Raw genomic sequence first — 24699 nt, 5'->3', positions numbered from 1 at the left:
TATTACGTTCTTAAAACTGCCACAAGCAAAGAAAGCCTCTTAGGAAAAGAAAAAGTTAAAGTATTATTCACCTCATCTATTACTAAGAACACTTAATGAAATCTATTTTTAAAAATTGATCTTTAGGGAACTAAACATTTATACAAAATGTAGTTATAGAAAATTGTGTTACTGGCATCAACTTAAATCAATTAATATTATACTGAATGCCTACTATGTGCCAGGCATGTCTAGGAAGTGTAATGTTCTATTTAACCTACACTCTGTTTAGTGAAGCTATCATATACAATATATTCCATACTCGGTATCACTATAAGCAAGGATGATAGTATAGAACAACATAAGCTGCACTAAGACTGAATTTAGCACTTTGAGACCATATGATGCCTTAGAGTCACCACTATAAGCATCTTAGGACTGTGAACATTAGAGCAGAATCTGCAAAGCACACAGGACTGAGCGCCAGAGAGACAAGGGACTGGTCCCAGTCACAGTAACACCCTGTGGCTGGATTTGGGCAATCACTTCACTTCTCTGTTTCTTCATCTATAAAATGAGGGGCTGTACTAAATGATCTCTAAGGGCTCTTTTAGCTCTGATTCAACTCTTCTTATAGTGTGATGAAGAAGTGCTGACTAATGGTCTTTCTGTTGAGAGTGCTGAATATATGAATTTTTACTATACTACTATAAAAACAAAGAAGTTCATATTTCATATCTCTAAAGGGAAAAGATCTGTCATCACTGGACTAGAGGTAATGTGGGCAAGTTATGATTCTGTAAGAATAGAAATAGATTAAGAGATTTTTGGACAGAGCACACATTAGATCCCTAATTCCCAAGGGCAAAGATCTCTGAGGAAAATCTTCAGGATATACCAAAACCAACATCCAAGAAATGGAATGCCAAAGTCTGCAGAAGGTTCAGATAGCTTTTAAGCAGAGCACACTCCTCCCAGCTCAGAAAAATCCAGGTGGACCCAGTTTCCTAAAGGCATGCACACAGTAAAACAACATAGTGTGTTTTCAAGTCATCACTTGTGCTTCTCTGAGGAATCTAAAAATCAGAATTTAGACAGATTCTTTGTTAGACTTAGGAGGCAGCTTGTACTGTCTTGAGGAGCTTTGTGAAAACTTAGGAAAACAGTTTAGAATCTACTCAGCCATTCTAAAGTTGCATTTTAAACTGAACCCAACTTTAAATGTAGCAGACTTTAAAAAATATATTTGTCACTTAAATAGTCTCAATTTTATATTTAAAATTTTTCCCACAATCAAATGACTTCAAACTTACTATTTGTTTTGATGATAATCATAACTATATATATTTTCTTTAATGTGCTGTTTAAAAATAACTAAAAAATTCCTGACAACATGTGCTTTGATTTTGTTCTGCAACTCAGATATTTAAAAAATGTTTACTACAACAAGTGGATTCTAAAGGCCACCTAGATGGATCTGATTTAATTTGGAGGTTGGGACTTCTTCGGAAATTAATTTCTTTATGTGGGGTGACATAGCATTAAGTCACCTGACACTATACTTGTGATACATCCTTCCTCTGCATACTGGTTGTCTTTCCACTGGGAAAGCCCTGTTTCCACAACAACAGGACAGCTTCTAAGCTAAGGAAGGGCAGGAGTGCAAAAGAGACCAAGGCCAATTTAAAGAAATTTCAAATGGAGTTCCTCCTACAGAACTGGTCTTGGGAATCCTACAAGAGAAGAAAATGGATTTTTAAATACATAATCCTAGGTACCTGGCTTATGGTTTCATAGTTTTTTGATACAACCTGTAATAACCAAGGGAACTAAGTGTTATTAATCGCAGATAAGGACACCAAGGCTCAAGGAAGTCACAGACCTGTGAGCTGTGGAAGCAGAATCTGAAGCCCTGGTCACTCTGACTCCAAAACACATGCTCTCTTCACTCTTGCACACCTCTCTAAAGGTCTCGCCCATTCTTTAAACTGCCACCATCACATTCTTCTTAAAATGTAGTTTAGATTAAATGTGCCCCATCCACAAACACCTACAATGGTTTGCAATTATCGAAAAGGATAAAACTTAAGCTAGCCACGACAACCATCTCTTTCAGCCTGCTTTTCTACGAATTATGTGTCAGGTTCTGAATGACATCACTTATGTTGATTATAGCTGGCCTTTCATATCCATGGGCTCCATATCTGAGAGGTCAACCAATTTTGGAAGGAAGATATTAAAAAAAATTTAAATTAAAAATAACAATACAATACAAATAATAGAAATAAAAAGAGTACAACAACTATTGACATAGCATTTATGTTGTGTTAGGTATTATAAGTAATCTAGAGATGATTTAAAGAATATGAGAGGATGTGCCTAGGTTATATGCAAATACTATGCCATTTTATATAAGAGTCTTGAGCATCCAGGAATTTCAGGATCTGCAGAGTGGGGAGGTGGGGTCCTGGACCAATTCTCCAAGAGTATTGAGGGATGATTGTACTTTATTGGATCATCACAACAAACCCTTATCATAGAAACTATGCAAATTAATAGCATTTCTCAGATGGTGACATTAGGGCTGTCTAACTCCAAAGCCTTTGCTCTTATCAACAACCTTAATTAAATGGATGGGAAAGTAGGAAGGAAAGAAGAAAAGAAGGGAAGGTGGAAAGGTGGGAGACAGAGGAAAAGAAGAAGACTGGGAAAGAGGGAGGAAGGGAGTAAGCATTTATTAAATGCCCAATTGGTATATATGATATTTTATTAGAAGGTTGAATATTGAATTATTTAATTCTCAAATCCTGATATTTTTATAGATTAGGAAACTTAGGTTCTGAGATATTAGCATAATAGTGATAAAGCCAGTACTGAACCCTGGTTATCTTTCCACTTCACATGTCTAATACTATGCTTTATATATACTAAGTACTTAATACAAATGGAATGAAATTTTAAAAAAAGTGTGTCCATGGAATAAAGTGCTGCAAAAAAGTATGCAATGTCAGTCACATTACCTAAACTAAGGCAGATAACTGTAGGTAAAAATGCATCTAAAAGATAAACGAAAGGTCTGTTAAGAAATAGCCCTGCAAAATTACTGAGTTCTCAAACTGAATAGGAATGTTATAGGTACATTCTTAGGTATGTCTCAAGCTTTTGTGAGGACCCAGAGGAGAGCACCTATGTTTCTTCTGAGAAGCTGTTTATGTTATAGCATACTGTGGCTGTTGTAATACATTTCCTTTTTGCCTGGTTACCAGGAAGCTCACAATCAAGTCTGTGGTCCTCCTTTGGCAATTAGGTAAATATGTATGACAAGAATTTTCGTGCACTTCACTTATCTCAGCTTTGCCTACTTACTTTATTTTCCTATCCTTAATTTTTCTTTCCCACAATCTCCTCTCTATTTAGTTTCTATGTTGTTTTACTGCACACATCACTGCAAACCAACCAAAATTCTTTTTACATCAAGGCAACGTATAAACACAAACAGTACAACTGTACCGTTTTGCTCCTTAATTCAAATAGAATAAAGCCATTGGTCAATTCTAAACATTTACTGTGTTTGATCAGTGAAAACTGTTATTAAGGTTAAGGTGAATACAGTTAAAACACATAATGTAGATATATGTATTACATGATCTAGAATAGCATATATTCAAAGAATCACCTTGGCAATCTCAAAGACCATTTTAGAGGGTCAACTAGATCAAAACTATTTCCATAATAACTCTAAGATATTGTTTGCCTTTTTCATTCTTATTCTCTCTTGAATGTACGATAGAGATTTCTAGAAACTACATGACAACGAGACAATTTGGATGTAAAAGCAGATACCAGAATCAAGCAGTCTTCTAATAAATCAGACATTAAAGAGATTCATTAAAATGTAAAGCAAAGCCATTCTTCTATTTTTTTACTTTGAAAATATAGTTAATACTCAAAAATGTTATTTATATTACTATCTAATTGATTCGTTATTGTTATCTTAAAATAAATATTTTTTAATGTTTTAGTTTTAATATTTAATAAGACAAATATTGGTTGCTAAGTCCCACATAAATCAAAACTCTTTAGGGTCTTTGATAATTTTTAAGACTATAAAAGGTCCCTGAGACCAAAAAAGTTGAGAACAGCTGGTCTGGAAGGATTAAGAGATTACATCTAGAAGAGATTAGATCTAGAAGGATTAAGGATTAGAAACTACCTGCCATAATGGGAGGTTAGGTCTATGAAATCCTCATAATTAGTAAGTTTGCTCCATACATAAAAAAACCAACAACTCTTTCACAGAATGTATGCAATATTATTAACTGTATATATCAAATTTTAGCCCTTTCATTGAGAGATACATTAACTAGATGTGGCCTTTTGACTAAAACATGTATAAATAAAACTCAAGGCTTTATATTTATTCCTACACCCACGCCTATCCCTAGGAAGTATTCCGAACTTATACACTTATATATAAATTCTCACCATTTTTTTCTGTTTAAAGTACAGAGAAGAAAGGAGGCAAACAAGTTTGTTGTTGTTTTTTATGAGTTTGGCCTTAAGCTAGTAGCTAGGCAACCAATCAAGTAGCCCTGACAACAGAAAGAAAAAGAACTTAATGATTACATTCAGCCAGGAGCTTACATACAGAACTTCATAGTTGCCCAATGTTATTAGTTCAAATGTAAAATCCAACATTAATAAACCTTACCTTGCTTTTCTCTAATTTTATAGCACTTTTGATCTGTGTATGTTCTTTTAAAAAAATACTATCGCAAGTATAAATATGGCTATTCATTTCAAAGAAATACGTATGAAGCACATATATCTAGATAGACTTCTTTAGCTCATAATTTTAGCATTCACTTCATTAAATTGATGTTTGAAACTCAGATGTGTGTCTTGTTTTAGATTTTAAGTAAAATTGCGCTATCAATCTCACAGAGATGTACGGAACAAATGAGATGATGGAAAGGAAATGCTGGAGTAAAGTGATCCAGAGCTGGTCTTAGTTTCTTCATCTGTGAAACAAGGACAGTAATACCGACATCCCTGAATTTGGAAAGGTTCAAGAGCAAATATATATGTAATAATATATTTGGAGCATAGAAAGCAGTATAAAAATATTCCTTGTCGTGACATAAAGAAAGAGTAGTACACAAATGTTTTTTAAACAGTGACTACTGCTCTGCTTTGCAAATGAGGAGAATTACAATTAGAATTTCTTCCCTTACTGCAAAAATCTCTAATGTGCCTCACATTCTTCATAGTACAAGTTGTTGTCTTGAGAATAGGTTGACATAGAAAAGCAACACAAACATGTTAGTCAACTGCTCACAAAAATGACAATCCTGATTAATTAGGACTATGTGCGCCTTTGAAAACAACCAAACCTCACTAGTCTGCGAGCTATAGAAGGAGCTCATTCATTCCCAACACACTTTGCTAAATAATTTTCTCACAAGCCCCTTTCGTTTACTGCTGTACAGCTATATTGATCCTCTGACTAAATTTATCCTGTCATGCAACAACGAAACCTGAATCAACTGTATGAATAACAAGGAGCTATGATAATTGACAATGCGAAGCAGAAGATGTCCAGTATGTTTTTCTTTTCCAATAAAAGGGGGCAGTATTACATCAGTGTAATACTGATGTGCTATTCTGATATTTGTGAAACATATGGGTGAAATGCAAGAATCTACACTTTCAAAAAATGAACAATGGCTTTTTAAATAAATGGGAACAAGTTTACAATGTGCCCCAATGATTGGATTATTTTTTTTCCTATTTAATTCACTGAAAAATATTATTTGGGTATGAGAAATGTAAATAGCTATCAAGAATCAGGTCAAGCTTTTCCAAAAAATTATCGATTAAAATTCTGCTTTTGTGGAAATACATTAAAGAATACATTAAATAAGTAGGAACAAAAGCTCCCTAGCACACTAACATAATCAGAGTTGAGTATTATCATGTTGGCTTTAGCCAGATCCTAGCAGGTAGCCAGTTTATACAAGTCACTCCAAAAATGAAAAAGAAATATGCATATCCTGACTTTGTAAGAAGCTGCCTGTTAGCATCTTACTATCCTTTTTTTCTCTTTTAAGAAATTTTGAATCCAAGGACCAATAGGTTGACTCATTCACCAGTGGAGAGTATCAAAGAAAATAAAATTTAAAAACTAAACAGCAGATTTGACAAGCTGCCTGCCATCTGAAAGTGAGAAAGAATCTGATATTAATTGAGCATCTTCTGTGCAAACTATATGCTGTACATATGTTTCTTCAAAATATCCCTTCAAGAAAAGGATAATTATCTCCATTTTATAGAAATGATCATTGAGACTCAGAGAGGTTAAGTAAATTACTTAAGTAACACAGTTAGAAAATAGCACAGGGAGAACTGAGACCCAGGATTAACAAACTCTAAAATCCATGCTCTTTGTAATCTACATGTAGTTTGTCTTTCTATGACTGCTCCTGGTCTAGCCACCTCTTTTGTTTCTTTGTCTATACCAGCATCATTCAACCTTCTGTTTCCAGTGCCAGCAGCAACGGACACCATGGCAGGAAAGAATGCCCTACCCAGACAGAAGGTGACAAGTATAGAGAAGGCAGGGAGCTAAATGCTCTTCTGTTTTGCTGTTTTTGTTTATTTATTCCCTGCTTTATTTCATCAAAGCTTTGAGATTGCCAGTGTAAAATGTAAGATATCATAGGAAATTAATAAATGAATCTGGTACTGTTCTATAAGTGGAAATATAATTAACTAGGAATTAGGAAAGCTGAGATTTAACTTCTGTCCTGCCACAAATACACTATGACTGTGGGTAAGTCCTTTTATTTCTCTAGGTTTCAGCTTTCCCATCTGCATATTAAAGTGATTGCACTTGATCAAATGTAATGCTCCCTCCAATTCTTTTACTCTACAGTTTTAATTCTACCCATATACTTCAGAGGCAAGTAAAGTGTGATAATAGTGTCCACTGTAGCTCACTTTGACACCTGATGAGGTCAAGCATTTTTCTCAAGTGATTCCCAGATGAGGAAGTGAATAGCAGCTTGGGACACATGTGTACAGGTGTGTAATCTGACTTTTCATGAGCAGTTGTGATCAGTAGGTAATCAGTCTACTGGTTTACATAATACCTATGCAGGAAAGCATTCCAACCAATGCTTTCACTGAGTCAGCATTCAAACATCAAAAAGGTCAGAGAGTTACAGAACATACTTTAACATCTACCCCTTCATTAAAAAGGCCCACCCTGCCTTGCCTGTCTTCTTGCAAGATGCCCTAGCTTAGCTCTGAGGAGACTTAGAAGCAGCCTAATTAAAATTCTGCTATGTATTGTCATGACTAAAATACTCTCTATCTTAGAGATGTCAAAACAACAAAATTTGGTAAGCAATTAGGCTATAGTATGATCTAATTGCACTGGTACTCAGACAGAGGTGAGGATGGCTGGTGTTCTTGGTGTGGAAAGCTATAACCCAGGGCGGTAACTTACTTAGACATCTGCTGGCAGGACACTGACAATTCATGCACAGAAGTTATGTTGAAATGATGGAGCAGAACAGCTCCTAAGGTGCCGTTACAGTCTATTGTCCCTACAATGTATATATTTAACAGAGCCTAAATACCCCGTGACACAGCCAACCAGAACAACTCCATTGGTGCCGTTCTGGCCGATCAAGTCAACAATGTTTCATTTTAAAGTGCCAAAACAGGGATTTACCCAATACAATGAGACCTATCATGAGCAAACGTGTAGCCATATGGACACATATATGATTCTATATGTACTATAAAGATATAAGTATCCTTATGCCTGTTAGTAAGTGTTGGCCCACATTTATGATATACACAAAGACTGTCTTGTATACATCTAACATTACTAAATGTAACAAGCTATAGTGGACAGTGTTGTGCAGCCCCGATCCCCCTTCAGTACTGGAAGATTTATTCCCTCAGCTGCTGGAAATGCTGTTAGTAGCTAGCCCTTAGCTGTTGGCCCTCTTCAGCACTGCCTTAGCTGGAGAGAGTCACCTCACTCAAGGTCATGTCCTCTTCCCATAGCATCAATTATCCAATGACTGGTTGATGCAGGTATATAAAAGCTCACACTCTCACCCCAACTTAGGACAATTCTGAATGGCCGTAGCAGCCTGGAAACTTCCTATGAGGTTGCTAGAGGCCCTAGTTGAGACGGCACCAGAACACAACCTCTCCCTCTGCACAGTCCTGGGTTTAAAAAAAAAAATAAAACTTGTTTATTTTCTGGAAATGGGTTCTCACTATGCTGTACAGGCTTTTGTCTTCTCCCTTCCCTTAGAAATCCTAAAAGCACTCCCTAATAAACCCGCATGCTGATCTTCATCTCAAGACCTATTTCCCAGGAAACCCAAATCTGTGCCACATTCTTCTGCAAAGAGTGTCCAAATGAGAGAAAGAAGAGGTACGCTTAATAAATTATAAAGTTTTATGTCAACAGCACCACAAAAAATTACCTACAACTGTATTGTGGCCTACAAAGAATAAATTCATAAATCTAATAGAAAGATCTTATATTTAAGGAAATGGATGGTTCTAACATGAATAATTTTGAAGAGAGTTAAACTGAATTTGTCACAATTCATTTTCCAGTTTAATTGCACATTATATATTAATATTTACCCTCTTTGGCTCAGAAGAAAATCTGATGCTCAGAAGAAAAAGTAGTGCCCCATGGAAGCCCATAAAATTAAGACTGATATTTTGATTATGAGAAAGCCAAAGCTACCATCACAGGAATCCATTAGTGCTGTCCTTCATTTATTCTTCTAACTTAAACTAATCTAGCAAGCAATCATAGATACTGATTGTAGATACTAAACAAAGCCTACAAGAATCACAAAATATATGTGTAAAACAGTGACATTATGCAGGAGGGAGAGAGACCATGTTAAGGAGAGCTCATGAACACAACATCTCTAATAATGAACTTTTCCAGTGCTCCAAATTCAACCCCAGTAAGGTTGTCTACTGAGAAAACAGCTCTCTTCAACTTGGAAACCAGGGTTTTCTGGTTCTGTAGAAACAATATTGCAGCTTACCTTCTGGGACTCAGTTATATTCAGTGTGATATGTTTTAGGTCAAGTTCAAATTTATCAATCAATCAATCAATCAATCAATCAATCATCTATGTATCTATCTTGACCTCATCTCTCATCCCTCTCCCATGTGTTCCAAAGCAAAATAAAGTTTTATCCTTTTAAACTTCAGACTTTTCCCTCCCAAATGAATTTAAAAAGTCAATGAGAAATACTTAAAATTAATCTGTAGAACTTGAAGTTAATAGTGTCTAAGTTTGAACTTCAACAGACAATACAAATTCAACAATATAGGGTACCATGGAGAGAACTCTTGTGTCCCCTCAAAATCCATTGTCTTGAATCCCCAATCTCCAATGTGATGGTCACTGGAGGTGGGTCTTTGGGAGGTAATTAAGTTTAGATGAAGTTATGAGGGTAGAGCCCCCATGATCAGATTAGTACCCTTCTATCAGATAATCAGAAATTTTCACTCAGTCTACTAATAGCCTCACAACCAGTCTCCCTGTTTCCATTCTTAACCTCCTATATAGTCCAATCTTCCACAGTAAGCAGAATGATCTTTTATACGTAAATCAGATCAAGTCAATGTCCTGGACAAAATCAGTCTAGGGATTCCCATCACACTCAGAATAAAATGAAAAGCCTTTCCAGGGTCTACCAGGTCTAATAAGCTCTGCCCACCCTATCACTTTTACTTTATGATCCCCTGCTGTGCTGTCTCTTGTGCCATTCTTGCCACACTGGGCCTCCTTGGTGCTGATCTGATCCTCCAAGGGCCTCCACGTTCATCATTCCCAGTGCCTGGAATGCCCCTGCTCCTGCCTTTCATATGGCCTGGACTGTTGCTTCATTCAGATGTCAATGTCACTTCCTCAGAGAGTCTTTACCACTCCATGTAACATACCAACCCTATAACACCCTATTCCTTTAACTTGCTTCTTCTATTTTTTCTCATGGCATTTATTGACTTCCTGCCATTATATTTTCTATTTAATTGTTTATTTCTTCATTGTCTGTGCTCTCCTGTTAGAATATGAGCTCTAGGAAAGCAGGTATCTTTGTCAGATTTGCTCACTGCTGCATCTCCAGTGCCTAGAACAGAGTCCATCATAGAACAAACAATAAATAATTTGCTGGATCAAAAACCAAATGAATGCAATTTGCAAATTGCTTTGTTTTGCTTCATTTTTTGTCCTGGTTGTCAGGAAGTTTAGTATTACATTTAATGGTGAGTCACGGTAACATATTAGTCTTCATTGTAAACACATATGTGTCTTCCTTTTTTAATATTCTGGTACTCTATTTTTATTCTAATAACATCATACATCTCCTTTATTTTAAGATACATCTATTTCAGAATGTGACAGAAAAACACACCAATAGGCAGGTAGGTTGGGTGCCTGGGAGGCAACTTACACTGGGTGGGAAAGGGCATATTTGTTAATCAGCAATAATGCTTACAGATACTACATGACAGATTTTAGTAAAGTACAAGACAGCCCTCAAGCTGGAAGCCCAAATCCATGGCTGCAGGTTAATACCTGGGAGCCTGGAAAGAACCACATGAGAGTGAGCCAACGAGTCTAGCAGATCCAGTGACACAAGGAAGCAGTTTTACCTTTTCATTCCTGCAGTTGTTCAGCCCCATATTATTTATGGAGGACAGTTTCCCATCAACACCATGTGGCTGTTGCTGCTGTTGCTCCCGCTGGATCTGCTCTCGCATCTTCCGCGCCTCCTGGATGGCTTTCATCACCGTATCCTGATCCCCAAAGAGGGCAGGGGAGTTGAGACTAGACAGGATATCTGCATACACAGGATGCATTATTAGAGGCTTGTGAGGTCAGACTCCTAAAAAGTACTACTACTATACCCTCCCCTGTAGAAAACTGCATTCTCTGAACAAGGAAGGGGTGCACATTTGCTATTTTTTAAACTATACAATAATATACATAGAACACAGAACCAGGGCAACAAAGTTGTGCTCGGTTCTTTTAGCCCTTGGAGAAAACCCCAGCACTCCAGTCTATCTGGGTTCTGTCTACCTACCTCCTCACAGACTAAGGTTCCTAGACTCCAATTGTATACATATTGGGGGAAGGTATTTGCTCTGCCTGTTATGTACAACTGGTGCACAATGCTGCTTCTTCTGTGGGGAAATTATGGGGAGGAAGGGGGTGAGGAGTGGGGAGGAGGCAGAGATGTTTGTCCAGCCTACCCATTACAGTTGCTGTGCTAATACAACACAGTGGTTTCTGGCCCGCAGGAAAAAAAAAAAAATCTGTGAGGCTGCATGTGTACTTTAGTGATATCTGTATCTGTGTGTTCATATGTCCACTGCAGGAAAGAGGGGGCGGAAGGAATTCACCGTACTCTCCAGTCCCCCAGTTGCTGGCTGGTTAATGAAGCATTCTTCTCATTAGGCTGCCTCAGTTATTTACCAAGAGAATGACAACCCATTCCCCACCCCCAGCTCGAACACCCACTGCGATCAGCTCCCTCTATTCACGACAGTGAGGCGATATGTGTGGGACTGGTTTTCGCATAACTACAAAGCTTCAAAAAAAGTGAGAATAAATATTTACTTCCAGTGTATTCCATGCAACACAGAGGGAAAAATTTCAATATTAAACTGACTTATTTTCCATGGTATCTTGCATTTTACTGTAACATGAATACTTTGAATAAGATTTTCCAGTTTTAGACAAAAAGAGGGCAATTGTTTGATGATAGATAGGTTTCATCTGCTGTAACAAATGTTAGTGTGATCCACTTGCTTAAGGGCTTGTATAAGCATTTCATAGCATGTGTGTGTGTACACCTCTCATAGGCAGGACAGAAGAAATGAGTGCAGAATCAAGCTCATACTGGATGTCTGGTGTGTACAATGCACGTGCATATGCATTTGAGTTTGGAAAAAATTTCCAAGCTATCTATGGAATTTTTTTTAAGTCAGTCACTTTTTAGCCCCACAGCTTTTATTCTGGAGCTTTTCTGGTAAAAAGACCATTTCTATCCAATATCATCTGGACAAGAGTGCTGTTCAAACACAGGTACTATTATTTCAGCCCATTTCTAGCTCATGATCTAAGAAATATGCTTTGCTGAGTCGAGTTCCATAAAAGCAGGGCCTGTGACTCAGTCATCTCTGTCTCTCATGATACTCAGGACAGCAAACAAATGCTTTCCAAACAATTTCAGAGTGAATTCTAGGAGGGCCATTTCAAGGTCAACTCTATAATTTATCTTCTTGTTGGCTTTTTTCCCTCATCTCACGACTTCCAAAAATCCAGCCAAGGGGTATTCATATTCACATGCTGGAAATGATTTAATTCTATCTTCTATACGGATACCACTAACTTGGCATGAAAACTTTCAGGTCCCGAAAAACGCATCCTTACTCAAAATGAGAATATGCTCCTGTAGAGATCCAGTATCCCAAAATTCAGTGAGGAAGATTTACACCTCACCATCAGAAGATTCACTTACACTCAGCATATTTAGCAAATATTCTAACTGTGAGTTTACAAAAAGAACACTGAGTAACATGTGAGAGGACCTGGATTCTAGTCCTGTTTCTGCTAATTAACAGCTGCAGGAGTGTGGGCAAGTCATTCTACCTGTAAGAACCACAATGTATGTATTTGTACAATGAGGGTAATAATATACTATCTAACTCATAAGATTATTGTGAAACATTGAATCAGATAAAATAGGCAAGAATTTTTTTAAGCTGTTAATGGCTATTCTTATACATGATTTTATCTATTGAAATAAACATTTTAGACTTCAGAACTCAATAACACAAGGAAGGTAAGGTCTTGTCCCTTTAATCTTTAAATCTGTGTGTGTTTGGAAATTATGTCTCTTAATTTTCAAAGAGTATAAGTATAACAAATTAAGAGACTTAATTTCCAAACAAAGAGTATAGTAACAATAATGTTAATGCTTATTTGGCACTCTCTTACTGACAACTACTTTCACATTTATTGTTTCATTCCACTTATATACGTACATGTATTGATATTCATTCCAGTTTTTTTAAATTGAATGCCTTTTAGGTTCTAAACTGCACTAGGCACTTTATACGTATTTTTCTCTTTTAATCCTCATAATAACCTATGAGCTAGTAATACTAGGAAACTGAACTTGAAAATATTAAATAACTTTTTTGGGGCCACATAACTAGAAAATGAAGGCTTTCTGTACAAGCCTGCCTCATTCCAAAACCCATGTTTTTTCCTCCATACTTTTCACATAGGGCTATGAATATTCCCAGAGATACTTGGCTATATATCTCCACGGGAGTATAAGGAGTCAGACATTATGACATCTCTTCCTACATATCAATAGTATTTCATATACGTTCTTGAAGTGTGTCATTCATATTTGTTTTACTGCAAAAGTAATATGGGATAAGACGTAAAATTCACATACACTTTGATAGAAGATAAAAATTTCAAATAAATTTTGGCCTTTTGGAAGGTTGCTTTGAAGCCAGGTCCTATGTCCCTGAAAAATTATTTCAGTGTCAAAGCACTGACCAAATATAGCAATTGCTAAGTCTATGATTTGCTGCATCTAACTCATTATCATCTAAAGAATCCATCCCAGCAGAATTTATATAATGACCTTTTCCAAAAGTTCTAATAAAAGAAGATACTAAATTGGTTTATGTTTCAGTAGAAAATATGAGTATTATCTTTTACTAAGGAGCACTTTGGAAACAAATATCAGTCATAACTAAACAGGTTTGCTTTCTTTTACCTAATTCGTAAGTCTCTTCCTGGTGTTGACTTTTCCATTTACCTAAAGAGGATCCTCTTCCCAGACTTCCTCCAATGGGGCTAGGGATGCTGCTTTTGTTTGGCAGATTGACAGGGCTGGTTTTGCTGGCTGGGAAGAGGTTCTGGGTGGGAGACGTTGGGGATTTTACAGGCTCTGCTGTCTTGGGTCGGGATGAGAGATTCAGAGGCTGTGCTGCTGCTTCATCCTACAAGAGTTTAACATAAATAATTATTTTTACAAAAGACAAATGAAGCACATTATCACTTAGTAAGCCACAGTTATTTTACACCTCAGAGACAATGCCACATTCTCCTACAAAAATAACAAAAGAAGCTAATTATCTACCTCCTTGAAGATTCATCGGAAGGAAACCTCATTAATTTCCCTGCGTTATGTTTCTATTTACATTAACTGTGCAGTTGGATCATTCTTTTTGCCAAATTAAAATCTGAATTAGCTCACATTACAGCTTAATTTCCCAATGTGTTTTCAGGGATCTAAATTAACCTAGGGCATTTACAAAGAATTATTTAAAATTTCAGCAGCTCTGTAGTGCTTTTGTGTTATTCTCTCTGAAAAGTTCTTGTAGCTATAAACAGCCTCTGCAGCTAATTTTTTAATATATATTTTAAATCAAACAATTGCAAGCACTTTAAAAATGGAAACATGGAAAGCCTTCTGATGTACTAGGCCCCTGCCCAGGGAGCCGCATGCCACAACACGGCTTCTATGTGGCTTTCTGGGTGTGGGCACTCTTCATGGTCTATATTCTGGTCTCTATTCATGTTTAAAATTAATTTTTGCAAAGACCAAGGATAGATTATAATTATGTTTCACATACTATGCTATATGCAATTTATTTTTCATGTTTAAAGTGATGTTTCTTTATATGCTTTTCTACATATATTTACAGAATGTCTATTTTAAGATACATGTCCTTCTACACTGAGACAGTATTCAAATATCTGGCTTTTAACTGTAGTTCATCCAGGAGCTTGAAAGCTAAGCTCTTTCCTTTACTTTGTCTCATTTATCCTGCCATAAAATACTCGAAATAACACTTTCATCATCTTAGAAATTTAGTTATAATATGAGCATATTTATTTAAATGTTCAGTTTTAAGATCTACATTATTGTGTTCTAAAATAAAATTGTCAGCAAATGTTAACTCCCATTTTGCTTTTGAGAAGGCAAAGAGAACTAGCTTTTAATGCCATTGTTTAAAAGATCCAATAGAGTTTGGTAACAGAACATTTTCCCCCTTAGTAACCATGTGACCTTGCTGGGGCTCAATTTCTTCATCTGCGAAAAGAGGGTCTGATACTAGATGATCTCTAAGGTCTCTTCCAGTACTAATATCATTGACTAAGGGGGAACAGAAAGAGAGGCCAGAAAATACTACTTTTGAAGGAAGATTAGAAAGAGAAAATAAAAACGGCATGCACAAAGAAGCAATTATATACCAAGGACTGTACTAAGCATTTTCACATACTAGCTCATTTAACCATCAATAGCTATGAGCCTGGCCAGTATTATTCTAAATTTACAAATAGGAAAATGGAGGTCAGAATGACAAAATCCCTTGTCTAAGGCCATATAGGGAGGGAAAGAATTTAAATTCTAATTTATTTGACTCCAAATTTCAGGCCCCTTTTCTACTGAACTACCAGAGAAAATAAGTCTATTGTTTGATAACATAGTGATGCCACAGATTTTTGTGTGTGTGTTCATAGGGAAAAGGCAATTTCTCATATGCATTGCAGTGTATGTTTATGTATATTTATACATAGGACAGGTTCTCAAGCAATATGGTTACATCCATTATGAATGTCAAAATTATCTTATGTACTTAATTGCAATTTACTTCCCTTTGCTCTTAATTCAAAGGATGTTTGAACTAGTTTGTTCCTTTACTCACATCTAAATAATAGTGATTTATATGGTAGGTGGTCACTTAATTTTCTCCACGTTTCCTTTATTTGGGGCTCACTGAGCTTCTAAAACATCTAAATTTAAAGTATTGATCAAATTTGGAACATTTTCAGTCATTACTTCTTCAAATACAATTTTCTCTTTCTTCCTTTTCTTTATGGGCCTCCAACTGCATACTTTAGTCTATTCCATGTTGCCCCACAATACTGACCAGTCTTTTTTCTATGCCTTTCATTTGGGATAGTTATATTGTTATGTCTTCAAGTTCACTAATCTTTTCTTCTGAAATGTCTAAGCTGTTGCTAAACCCATCTAATACACACACACAAACACACACACACACATATATATTTAATCTCAAACATTGTATTGTTCATCTCTAGACATTTGATTTAGGTTTTTCATGTCTTGCTTTATCATGCTCTTGTTTTCCTCTATATTCTTGAACATATGGAGTTTATTACATCTTTTTCAACTTTGAAATACTCTATTTTTTTACTTAGTTGTATAATTCAGTAACTGCCACTTTAATCAATAATACCACTGGGCATGGCTAGTGCCTACCAACTCCCAATTAAGTGAATCCTTTTCCACCATGGCAGAACTCTTGGTCCTCACAGCCTGCCCTGTCCTGATAACTTTGTGCTAACCAAACCTGGGAGTAGGGGAAATAACAATAGCCCTAGGCCAGAATGTCACAGACCCCCACTATTCTTATATATAAGAGGCATAAATATTTTCGCAGATTGTATATAACTTTGGTCATTTTTAAGAATGCCAAAATGACTGTTTTTGTCAGTTTTGTCCAGCTTCATAGATGAGATTTTAGGAAAGCAGATGCTTACCTCATTTGGTGCTACTTGGAAGTCTCTTAAAATAGTTGTTTTTACTTTCTACTAGTTCTATCATTTGTATCATTTTGGGTTTGTTTCTATTGATTGATTTTTCTCATTATTCATATTTTTTGCTGCTTTGCAAGCCTGATGTTTATTGTACGGATGCTACATATTGTGAATTTTACCTTCTGGGGTGATGAAGTTTATGTATTTAAATATTTGAAAACTTTGTTCTGAGACACAGAACAATTTGATCCTTTTCTAGACTTACTTCTAAGCATTGTTAGGCAAGGTCAGAACAGTCACTAAGTAGGGGTAATTTGTCCCCACTACTGAGGTAATACCCTTCTGGGGACTCTACTTGATGCTCCATGTGTCAGGAGATCTTTCCACTCTGGCTATTTCTGGTCCTTTGTGAATCTTGCAGCTGTTTTGTTTGCTACATTCTGGTGTTTCCCCTTACCTCAGGTAGTTTCTCACAGTACTACCTGTGATTTAGCTGATCAGTACTCAGCTAAATACTCAGGGGGAGCCTTTTGCAGATCTTCAGCATTCTTTCTCCATGCAGCTTGCTCCTCTCTGGTACCCTGTCTCACAAATTCCATCTGCATTAACATCCCTAAACTTTGAACTCTGTTTCTCTACTCAGGGAGCCTATGAAGCTTCCTGCATAGTTGCCTGGAAACTTCCTTCCAATAGTGAGCTGCAACAATTGTAGTGCTTGCCTCACTTGTTTCTCTTCTCATAGGAATCACTGTCCTGTACTACTATTGTAAATGTCTGAAAACCATTGTTTTATATAATTTTTCTACTGAGTTTTAGTTGTTTAAGCTGGAAGAGTAAATCTGATTTTGTTCCCTCATCATGGTTGACAATGGAAATCCTCTAGGTGTTTATTTAGGATCTCTCCCAGTGTACAACTAGATATTTCAATCACAACCACTAAAACCACCACACTATCTTCTTCATTATCATAACGACCACCAGCAGCATCACTACCACTGACATTTATAGAATACTCAGTATAATACTAGAGGGTGTATATACGACCTATAATAATATTAACTCCATTTTTTTTCAGAGGAGAAAACTAAAGTAGAAAGCCACTAAGTAGCTTGGCCAACATGATAGAGCTAGTAAAAGTGGTAGAACCACTATTTTAACAGAAACATTCTGACTTCTGATGTTGACAGTTATAGTAGACAAAAATTCTAGGGGGAAAAGGTACATCAGAATATCTATATTTATTTTTGTTACTTTCAGCAAATGTTGCCTATGTTCTGTCTGAATTTAATATAAGTAGTCACGTTATATACAGAGAAAAAGCAATGACTATAAAGAGAAACATGAGAGATTTTGGTAACCATAGTTCTTTAAATTAGCAAACTATAAGATTATTTTCAGAACATCTTCAGTAATAGATAGGAGTTATATTTTAAATTTAAAACATTTGCTTTATGTTTTGGTCTATATATTTTTACCCATATATACAATAAAAAGTCTAATAAGTAAAAGAAATATTTCCTTTGTTATTAACATAGAATATGGTCAAGTCAAACTACCGCAGAGAGATCTCTAAGAATTTTCATGTGGTCAAGTGAGTAATAAAATTCAGTTGGCTCACAAAGATGGAAGGGTAAAAGCAGATATAAACTTGAATTTAACCAAGGAACATTTTACTCATCCAGTAAAGACTTGGTTTGGTGCAGTTCCAGTTGGTCAACTTACTTATAAAATGACTTCTTTATGTTAAAATATTTAATACTGAATAGCTCAAGTCACTGGTATTTGATATACTCATACTCTAACAACTACGAGTAAGCAAAGTGTCTTTGAGTTGGAGTGTTCTCTTATTCACAAACACAAACTCGGGAAACATAAAATAATCTGTTTTCATAAGTGATTCTGTCTTACTAAATGTAAACCTCCTATTGTAATATCTCAATATTTCTAACAACATAACATAAATGTTCACCGATTTCTTTGGAGAATCTAAAAGAATAGGTGGCATTAAATTAATTCCTTTGGTTGGAACATAGACAGAACTACCTCTCTTCATGATTTTCACATTTTTTGATCTTTGGTATTTGGGATCTACTTTATTAAAAGACCTTCTGGAATCTCAAAATTACTATATGCAAATTTTAGAAAACAAAACAATTTCGGTGATTGTATACCAGCCAATTATTAATTTGGTTGGTCTCAGCTGTTTCCCTTGTGAAGATTTAATAACTGCAAAATTTCTCCAAATGCAGTACTTTAATCATATTACAATAAAGCATTTATACTTTTCATACTCCTCCAAGTAGAGAAGTCAATTATACAAAACAATTGTTCCTCTGTTTGAATTTGATAATTCAATATAGAAAGCAACTGCAATCATAAAACCAACAAGTGCCACCTACAGGTACCAGCTGCAGCACAAAATTGCAGTGGCTCATCAATTTCCCTCTTACCGAGTGCCTCCTGGCTGCCCAGTTTCAAGACACTGAAAATTAGTGAGAAAAGATATCTATTAATGTCCCAGACATAACTTGGGAAAGCCTGTTTATCCTATCACAACTCTATGGCATCAAAAGCATTATTAGGCAATGACAACTCATTCCTTAAACATGTATAACTAGTTTTGAAGGAGAGATCTTCACAACAAACCTTACAGAGCCCAGCATTAAATTCTATTTTGCACTTCTTTTTAAATCCAATGTTTCAAGATCCCAATTCTCTGGTCCTATAAGTTAACTCCCTCCCTATTTAAGACACACAGAAAGAAGTGCCACAAGTCCATGACAAAGACTGGCAATAAAATTATGGCCATTCATGCCAATGAGCATTAAAAAATAAAAGCCAGAATCCAAAGGGGGAAAACTCTTGAAAAGTCAGTTTGCAGATTGAGGTAAAGATCTCACAATATGGCACTATTGTTATCAAAAGGGAAACACCTGTTTCTCAATGCTCAATCATGAAATTTACCACAAAGAGGGACATTTTGGTGTTGCTTTATGTTGCTATGTTTCCTGCTGTTTATGCCCAACATAGCCTGCTTCACTATCTTTCTTGTGAAACTATTTTCTAAACTGTTTCCACAATCCTGCAAGGTGAGTACCTTAACTTGAGTTACAGGGCTGGTCCCTCTCTTTTCATTTTTTATCCCAGTAGGTGAGACCGTCCCTGCTGTGTTTGGTGGCTGTGGAGTTGATGGCATCTTTGCTCCAGGTGACACCTGCATGCTGGCCAGCTGAGCGGCATAGAGCTGCTGTAAAACAGGGAAGACAAATATTGATCTTTTTAAATGCAGCTGAAATTGAGTTAAAAAAAAAATCTTACCATATTGTTAGATTTCTCAGATAGCCTTGTAATTTCTTTTTCGTTATGTTTAAAAAAGGAAACTAAGAGAAGGCAAATAATAAAACAGAAAGAAAGAAGACAGGTCTGGGAGCCATAGTTCTGTTCCTGGTCCTTCTAGCAACAGCTTTATGATCCTGGACAAAGGATTTGATCTCTTTAGAATTCAGGTTTGTTTTTTATTTAATTGTACAAAAAGGAATTCGACTAAGTAGTCTCTAAGATGTTTTTTAATACCTAAAATCTTTATTAAAAGTTATTTAAATATCTGGGATGTCCACTTGTGTAATATTAATATTCATGAATTAAGAAACTAACCTGAACATTTCTAAAGATTCTTGGAAGAACTGTATCATTCTTATTCAGCTCTGGCTATGCATCCCTGGGTATTCTGATCCTTCTGAATAATGAGTGCTGTTCCCAAGGCCACTAAGGCCCAGTGGCAGTCATTGTTTACCCAGGGTCTTATTTCTAGGCAGCATATAACATAATCCTCAAGAGAGTATAGCCAAATTTGTAGCAGTTTTGTTGTTGTTGTTGTTGTTTCTTAAGTCAAGCTTCTCTAAACCCAAACCAGCTAACAAAGTGCTTCCTTCATGCTTCCAAACAGATCACCACACTTCTCTCCTCAGGTCCTGCCTTTGTCTGGGACTCCACATTTATCTTCATCATATTCTCATTGCTGTTTCAAGGTCTTTTCTGAAGTATTTTCTGTAGTTCTCTTTGGCAAACCAATGATCTTATTACTCGTTCTATTTACTCAGCTTAAAATGGTTCCCCTTCTCTGAGACATGATAAGCAGATAATCTGACATTACAAATCTTTAAATTATCAACCTCAAAATATGTTGATTTCACTAAATTAAAGCCAAAGATTGAAAGACAGGTGGGCTAACCTCTTTTCATACAATTTTCATTTTTATTAAAGTCATTCTTGTATGTAGCTTTACAAGATAAATAGTACTTTAAGGTTTTAAAAAACAAAAAACCAAAACAGCAACAACAAAAAGAGCATGACAAAAATGTACAGTGCACAGTCTCCACAGCTTGCAGAATGACCTTCATTTTCTTACCCTGGTCCTCCTTATCTCACCCCCTGTTCTGTGGAGATCATTCCCTTCAATTCATTTAATGGTTTAACTGGTATTTATATCCTTATTTGTAAATCATTCTAAATGTTATATCATTATCTACATACAAAGGAAAATGAAAGTTTCACTTTCCTACATTGAACACCACATGTGCTCCCATGCTTCCCTCTCCAAACTCTTAATGTTAATGTCACAAATTTTAAAATTAGTGTTTACTGTTTTATATTATTTTATGAAGATGCCAGCTATGTAGTAAACTATATTTAATATTATTTCTCAACTTTTTATTTTGTTAGATTTAAGATTTGCCTCATATTTTGTTTTCATAATTTTTAAGTAACTATCACTAATTCTCAAACTCTCCATGAAATCAGTAAAACTCTACCTAACATAATTGAATATATCAGGTAATCTGTGAACCCTGGTTTTTCCCTTGGAGACATCCTTCCTGGAATTCTCAGTCTTCTTACTCCAAATCTGAACTAATTTATTCCTCAGGCCTACCTACTGCAGATCTACGGCACTTGGAATTCCTTTTGCCTCTCTTGTACCAGTGTCCTTGTTTCCTGGGTATCATGTTTTCTTCCCTTTTAGTTAACTGTCTCATTTTAGTAAAGCATATCCTCCAAGAGCTTCCTGAGAAAGGTGAATGTGACATTAATTATTTAGGAACTCACATTCTTCTCACTTGGTTGTAGTTTGACTGGTATAGAATTCTAAGTTGAAAATAATTCTGCCTCAGAATTCCAAAGATATTGATCTGTTGTCTTCCTATTCTTGTTACTAAGGTCCTGACACTATTTTGCTTCCTGATCCTTTGTATGTAATCTATTTTCTCCTCTAAAAGCATCAGGATCTTCACTTTCCACTGAATGTTTTGAAATTTCACTATTATGTCCTTCCGTTGACTTTTACATTCATTGTTCTGAACGGCCACTCAGTCTTTTCAATCCAAACCATGTCCTTGTTTTCTAGGAAACTATTTTGATGTTTTTCATTGATAATTTTCTCTCCTCTGTATTCATATTTGATAAATGTTAGATTTCCTTATTAACCCTCTATTTTTCTTATTTTTTCTTTCTATTTGCTACTCTTTGACATTTTGTTACACTCTATGACAGATTTTTGGCAACTTCATCTTCCAAAACTTCTCTGAATGTTTTAAAGTTTCTACCACTATATTTTAAAAGATACTCTTATTCTCTGATTGCTTCTTTTTATAGCATCCTGTTCTCTATTCTGTTTGACAATGTTAATTATAGGTTTGGGTTTGTTTTTAATGTTTTCTGTTCTCTGCATTGTTACCACTCTTTCAAGGTCTTTGAGCTCTTTCATATTAGGGGCTTTTCCAAAGGGTCTGGTGTTCATTGGTTGTTTATTCATATATAAGAGCAATGTACTAAAAAGCTGACTGGAAGATCTAAGTACAGGATAAACTTATTGATTTATGGGCTTCAGCATAAGGTAATGATGAAGAAAGTCTGCTTTTTCATTGGGAAATTCCAAATGTCAATATCTACAGGCCATTTATCTTAGACTAGACCATTTTCTCAGAGAGATGTCTTCAAATTCTTGCCTTGCTTTGTGCATAGACTTGTATGCCATCATTACATAAGCCAAGCAACAGAAAGCAGGAGAAGAATCTCATAGTCTGGTCTATCCTGCAGATTCCCTGATTTTCACCATGGCACATCACTCATTCTCAGCTATGCCTGGTGTCCCAAGACATAAACCATTCAAGTTCTACTTTTCAAGAGAATAAATCTCCAGTGACTTCTGTCAGGTTATATGCTCATGGGGCTGGGAGGGAGGAGGCAGGGATTGTAGTTACCAGGTTGCATGACATTAGGGAGGTATCATCTTATATCTATTTTCAACCAGTCATCCTGTCTACAGTTCCAGCTCTTACAACTGTTCCTTTAATGATACATGATGCCTTCAATTCCTAAGCATTTTAAAGGTTCAGCTCCCAATTGGGCTTGATTCTTTTTGGCTTTACACTCCTAAAGCTTGGGTATCAGCTTTCTCTTTTCTGCTAAGACAGTTATAACTCATCTATCCATTTCTCATATTCCAATTTTTTTTGTCTTCTCTTTCCATTTCTACTTGAAGGTTTACACCTATAATCCTTAACCATAAATTTACTAGGATTTGGTTAAAATCGGTAATAAATGAAAATGTTAATCTGCTATGGTTAACCAGAAGTCAGACACTCCAATCTTAACACTATTTAATGCTTGAAAACTTCATTCAAATATTTTCTTTTCTTCTTCTTTTTTTAATTATTATTATTATACTTTAAGTTGTAGGGTACATGTGCATAATGTGCAGGTTTGTTACATATGTATACTTATGCCATGTTGGTGTGCTGCACCCAAGTCATTACCTTGATGGTCACATTTCTATCATAATAAATAGAAAGCTTCGTAGATCATCAACCAAAATAGCTCAAACTTTGCCATATGAGTAGGGGAGAAAAAACAGGTGGTTTGTATGTAATTTCCAGCATTTCTATCATTCAGATGGACAAATAAAAAAAATTACCACAGTAATCAAAAACAGACCTTTCAGCACATGTAATTAAATGAAAGCTTAATAAAGAATAATTTGCAAGAGCCAGATGTGCTTATGTCATGATTGTTGCTTTCTTTGGAACAATTTTTCTAATATAACAAGCCTCTAAAGAAATTAAAGTTTCATAATTCTGTATGCAATGACTCAGTGGCAAGAAAAATTCACAAGCAGAGTCAGTCAAATTGCTAGCACTTAGGCAAAATGAGGGGGGCATCTTTTTGGTTTCTCTTTTACTCTGTTGTATCATTTTCCTTTGAAATTCAGCCAGATGTCTTCAGAATGGGGACAGGTCAAGCTTCTGAAAATGTCTGCTTGGATTAAGGCAGTGAAAAAAAGTTCTATACTGAATGGAGTCAAGATGGTTATAAGATGAAACATGTTGACTATATAGTCCCGTAGCTGGTATCATAACCAATATATCCTACTATGAGTATTAAAGAGTCATAAAATCTTAGAGATGCTAAGAGTCCTTGGATATCATTTATGCCTTTTACCTCAACCATTAAAAAGATCAAATGAATGTGAATTTTACTCACTCTTAAGTCTTTTGGGAAATTTGAACTAGTGAAAAATGCAGAAAAACACATTTTTGGAAATAAATCTATTTTTTAAAAAAAAGTTGGCTATGAATCCTTCAGATTGAAAGAATAATACAATTACTTTTCAGGAAAAGAGTAGTGTTAGTTGCTTCTTTTAGAGCTCTGATAATCATTTGTTTTACAGCCCTTTGAAGTGGGTTGTACCTAAGGAAGGCAAGACCACATAAACTCTGAGACTCCATAGAGCTGGTTCTTATGAGTTGTGATTACTGATACATTAGAGAAAGGAAGAGGTACAGCCGCATTCCATAACCCTTTTCAAAGCTGGGTAAACTGGACAGTAGGATATCGGGTAAGATTTAGTAGAATGAGCCTTGAAATAGAAATCAGAAAATGGAGTCCAATGAAAAGATAGAAGGTATTCACAAAAATTAAAATATCCACATTCTGTCTAACAAAACATACGATTTTATTATAAATGTCATTCTATTCAGATTGAAGATTTTAAATTTGTCTTGGATAA

The 24699-nt window shown here is 35.8% G+C and overlaps 1 protein-coding gene across 35 annotated transcripts in view; it reads right to left on the bottom strand.

Moving 5' to 3' along the window:
• Positions 1–24699, bottom strand: part of SOX6 (SRY-box transcription factor 6) — a 784476-nt gene that overhangs the window by 67530 nt on the left and 692247 nt on the right. For 25 of the 35 annotated variants that reach the window (XM_050759333.1, XM_050759335.1, XM_050759331.1 and 22 more), the window contains 3 exons: positions 19735–19884; positions 13843–14068; positions 10694–10881 (listed from right to left, as the gene is read on the bottom strand). In XM_050759333.1, coding sequence (XP_050615290.1) covers positions 10694–10881; positions 13843–14068; positions 19735–19884 — 564 coding nt within the window. The remainder of the gene's footprint in view (positions 1–10693; positions 10882–13842; positions 14069–19734; positions 19885–24699) is intronic. The other 10 variants (XM_050759345.1, XM_050759326.1, XM_050759327.1 and 7 more) reach the window with 3 other exon arrangements.

Source organism: Macaca thibetana, chromosome 14, assembly GCF_024542745.1.
Source record: "Macaca thibetana thibetana isolate TM-01 chromosome 14, ASM2454274v1, whole genome shotgun sequence".
Lineage (NCBI taxonomy): Eukaryota > Metazoa > Chordata > Mammalia > Primates > Cercopithecidae > Macaca > Macaca thibetana.
Note: the sequence above shows the minus strand (reverse complement) of the source record. Positions and strands in the feature narration are given on the sequence as shown.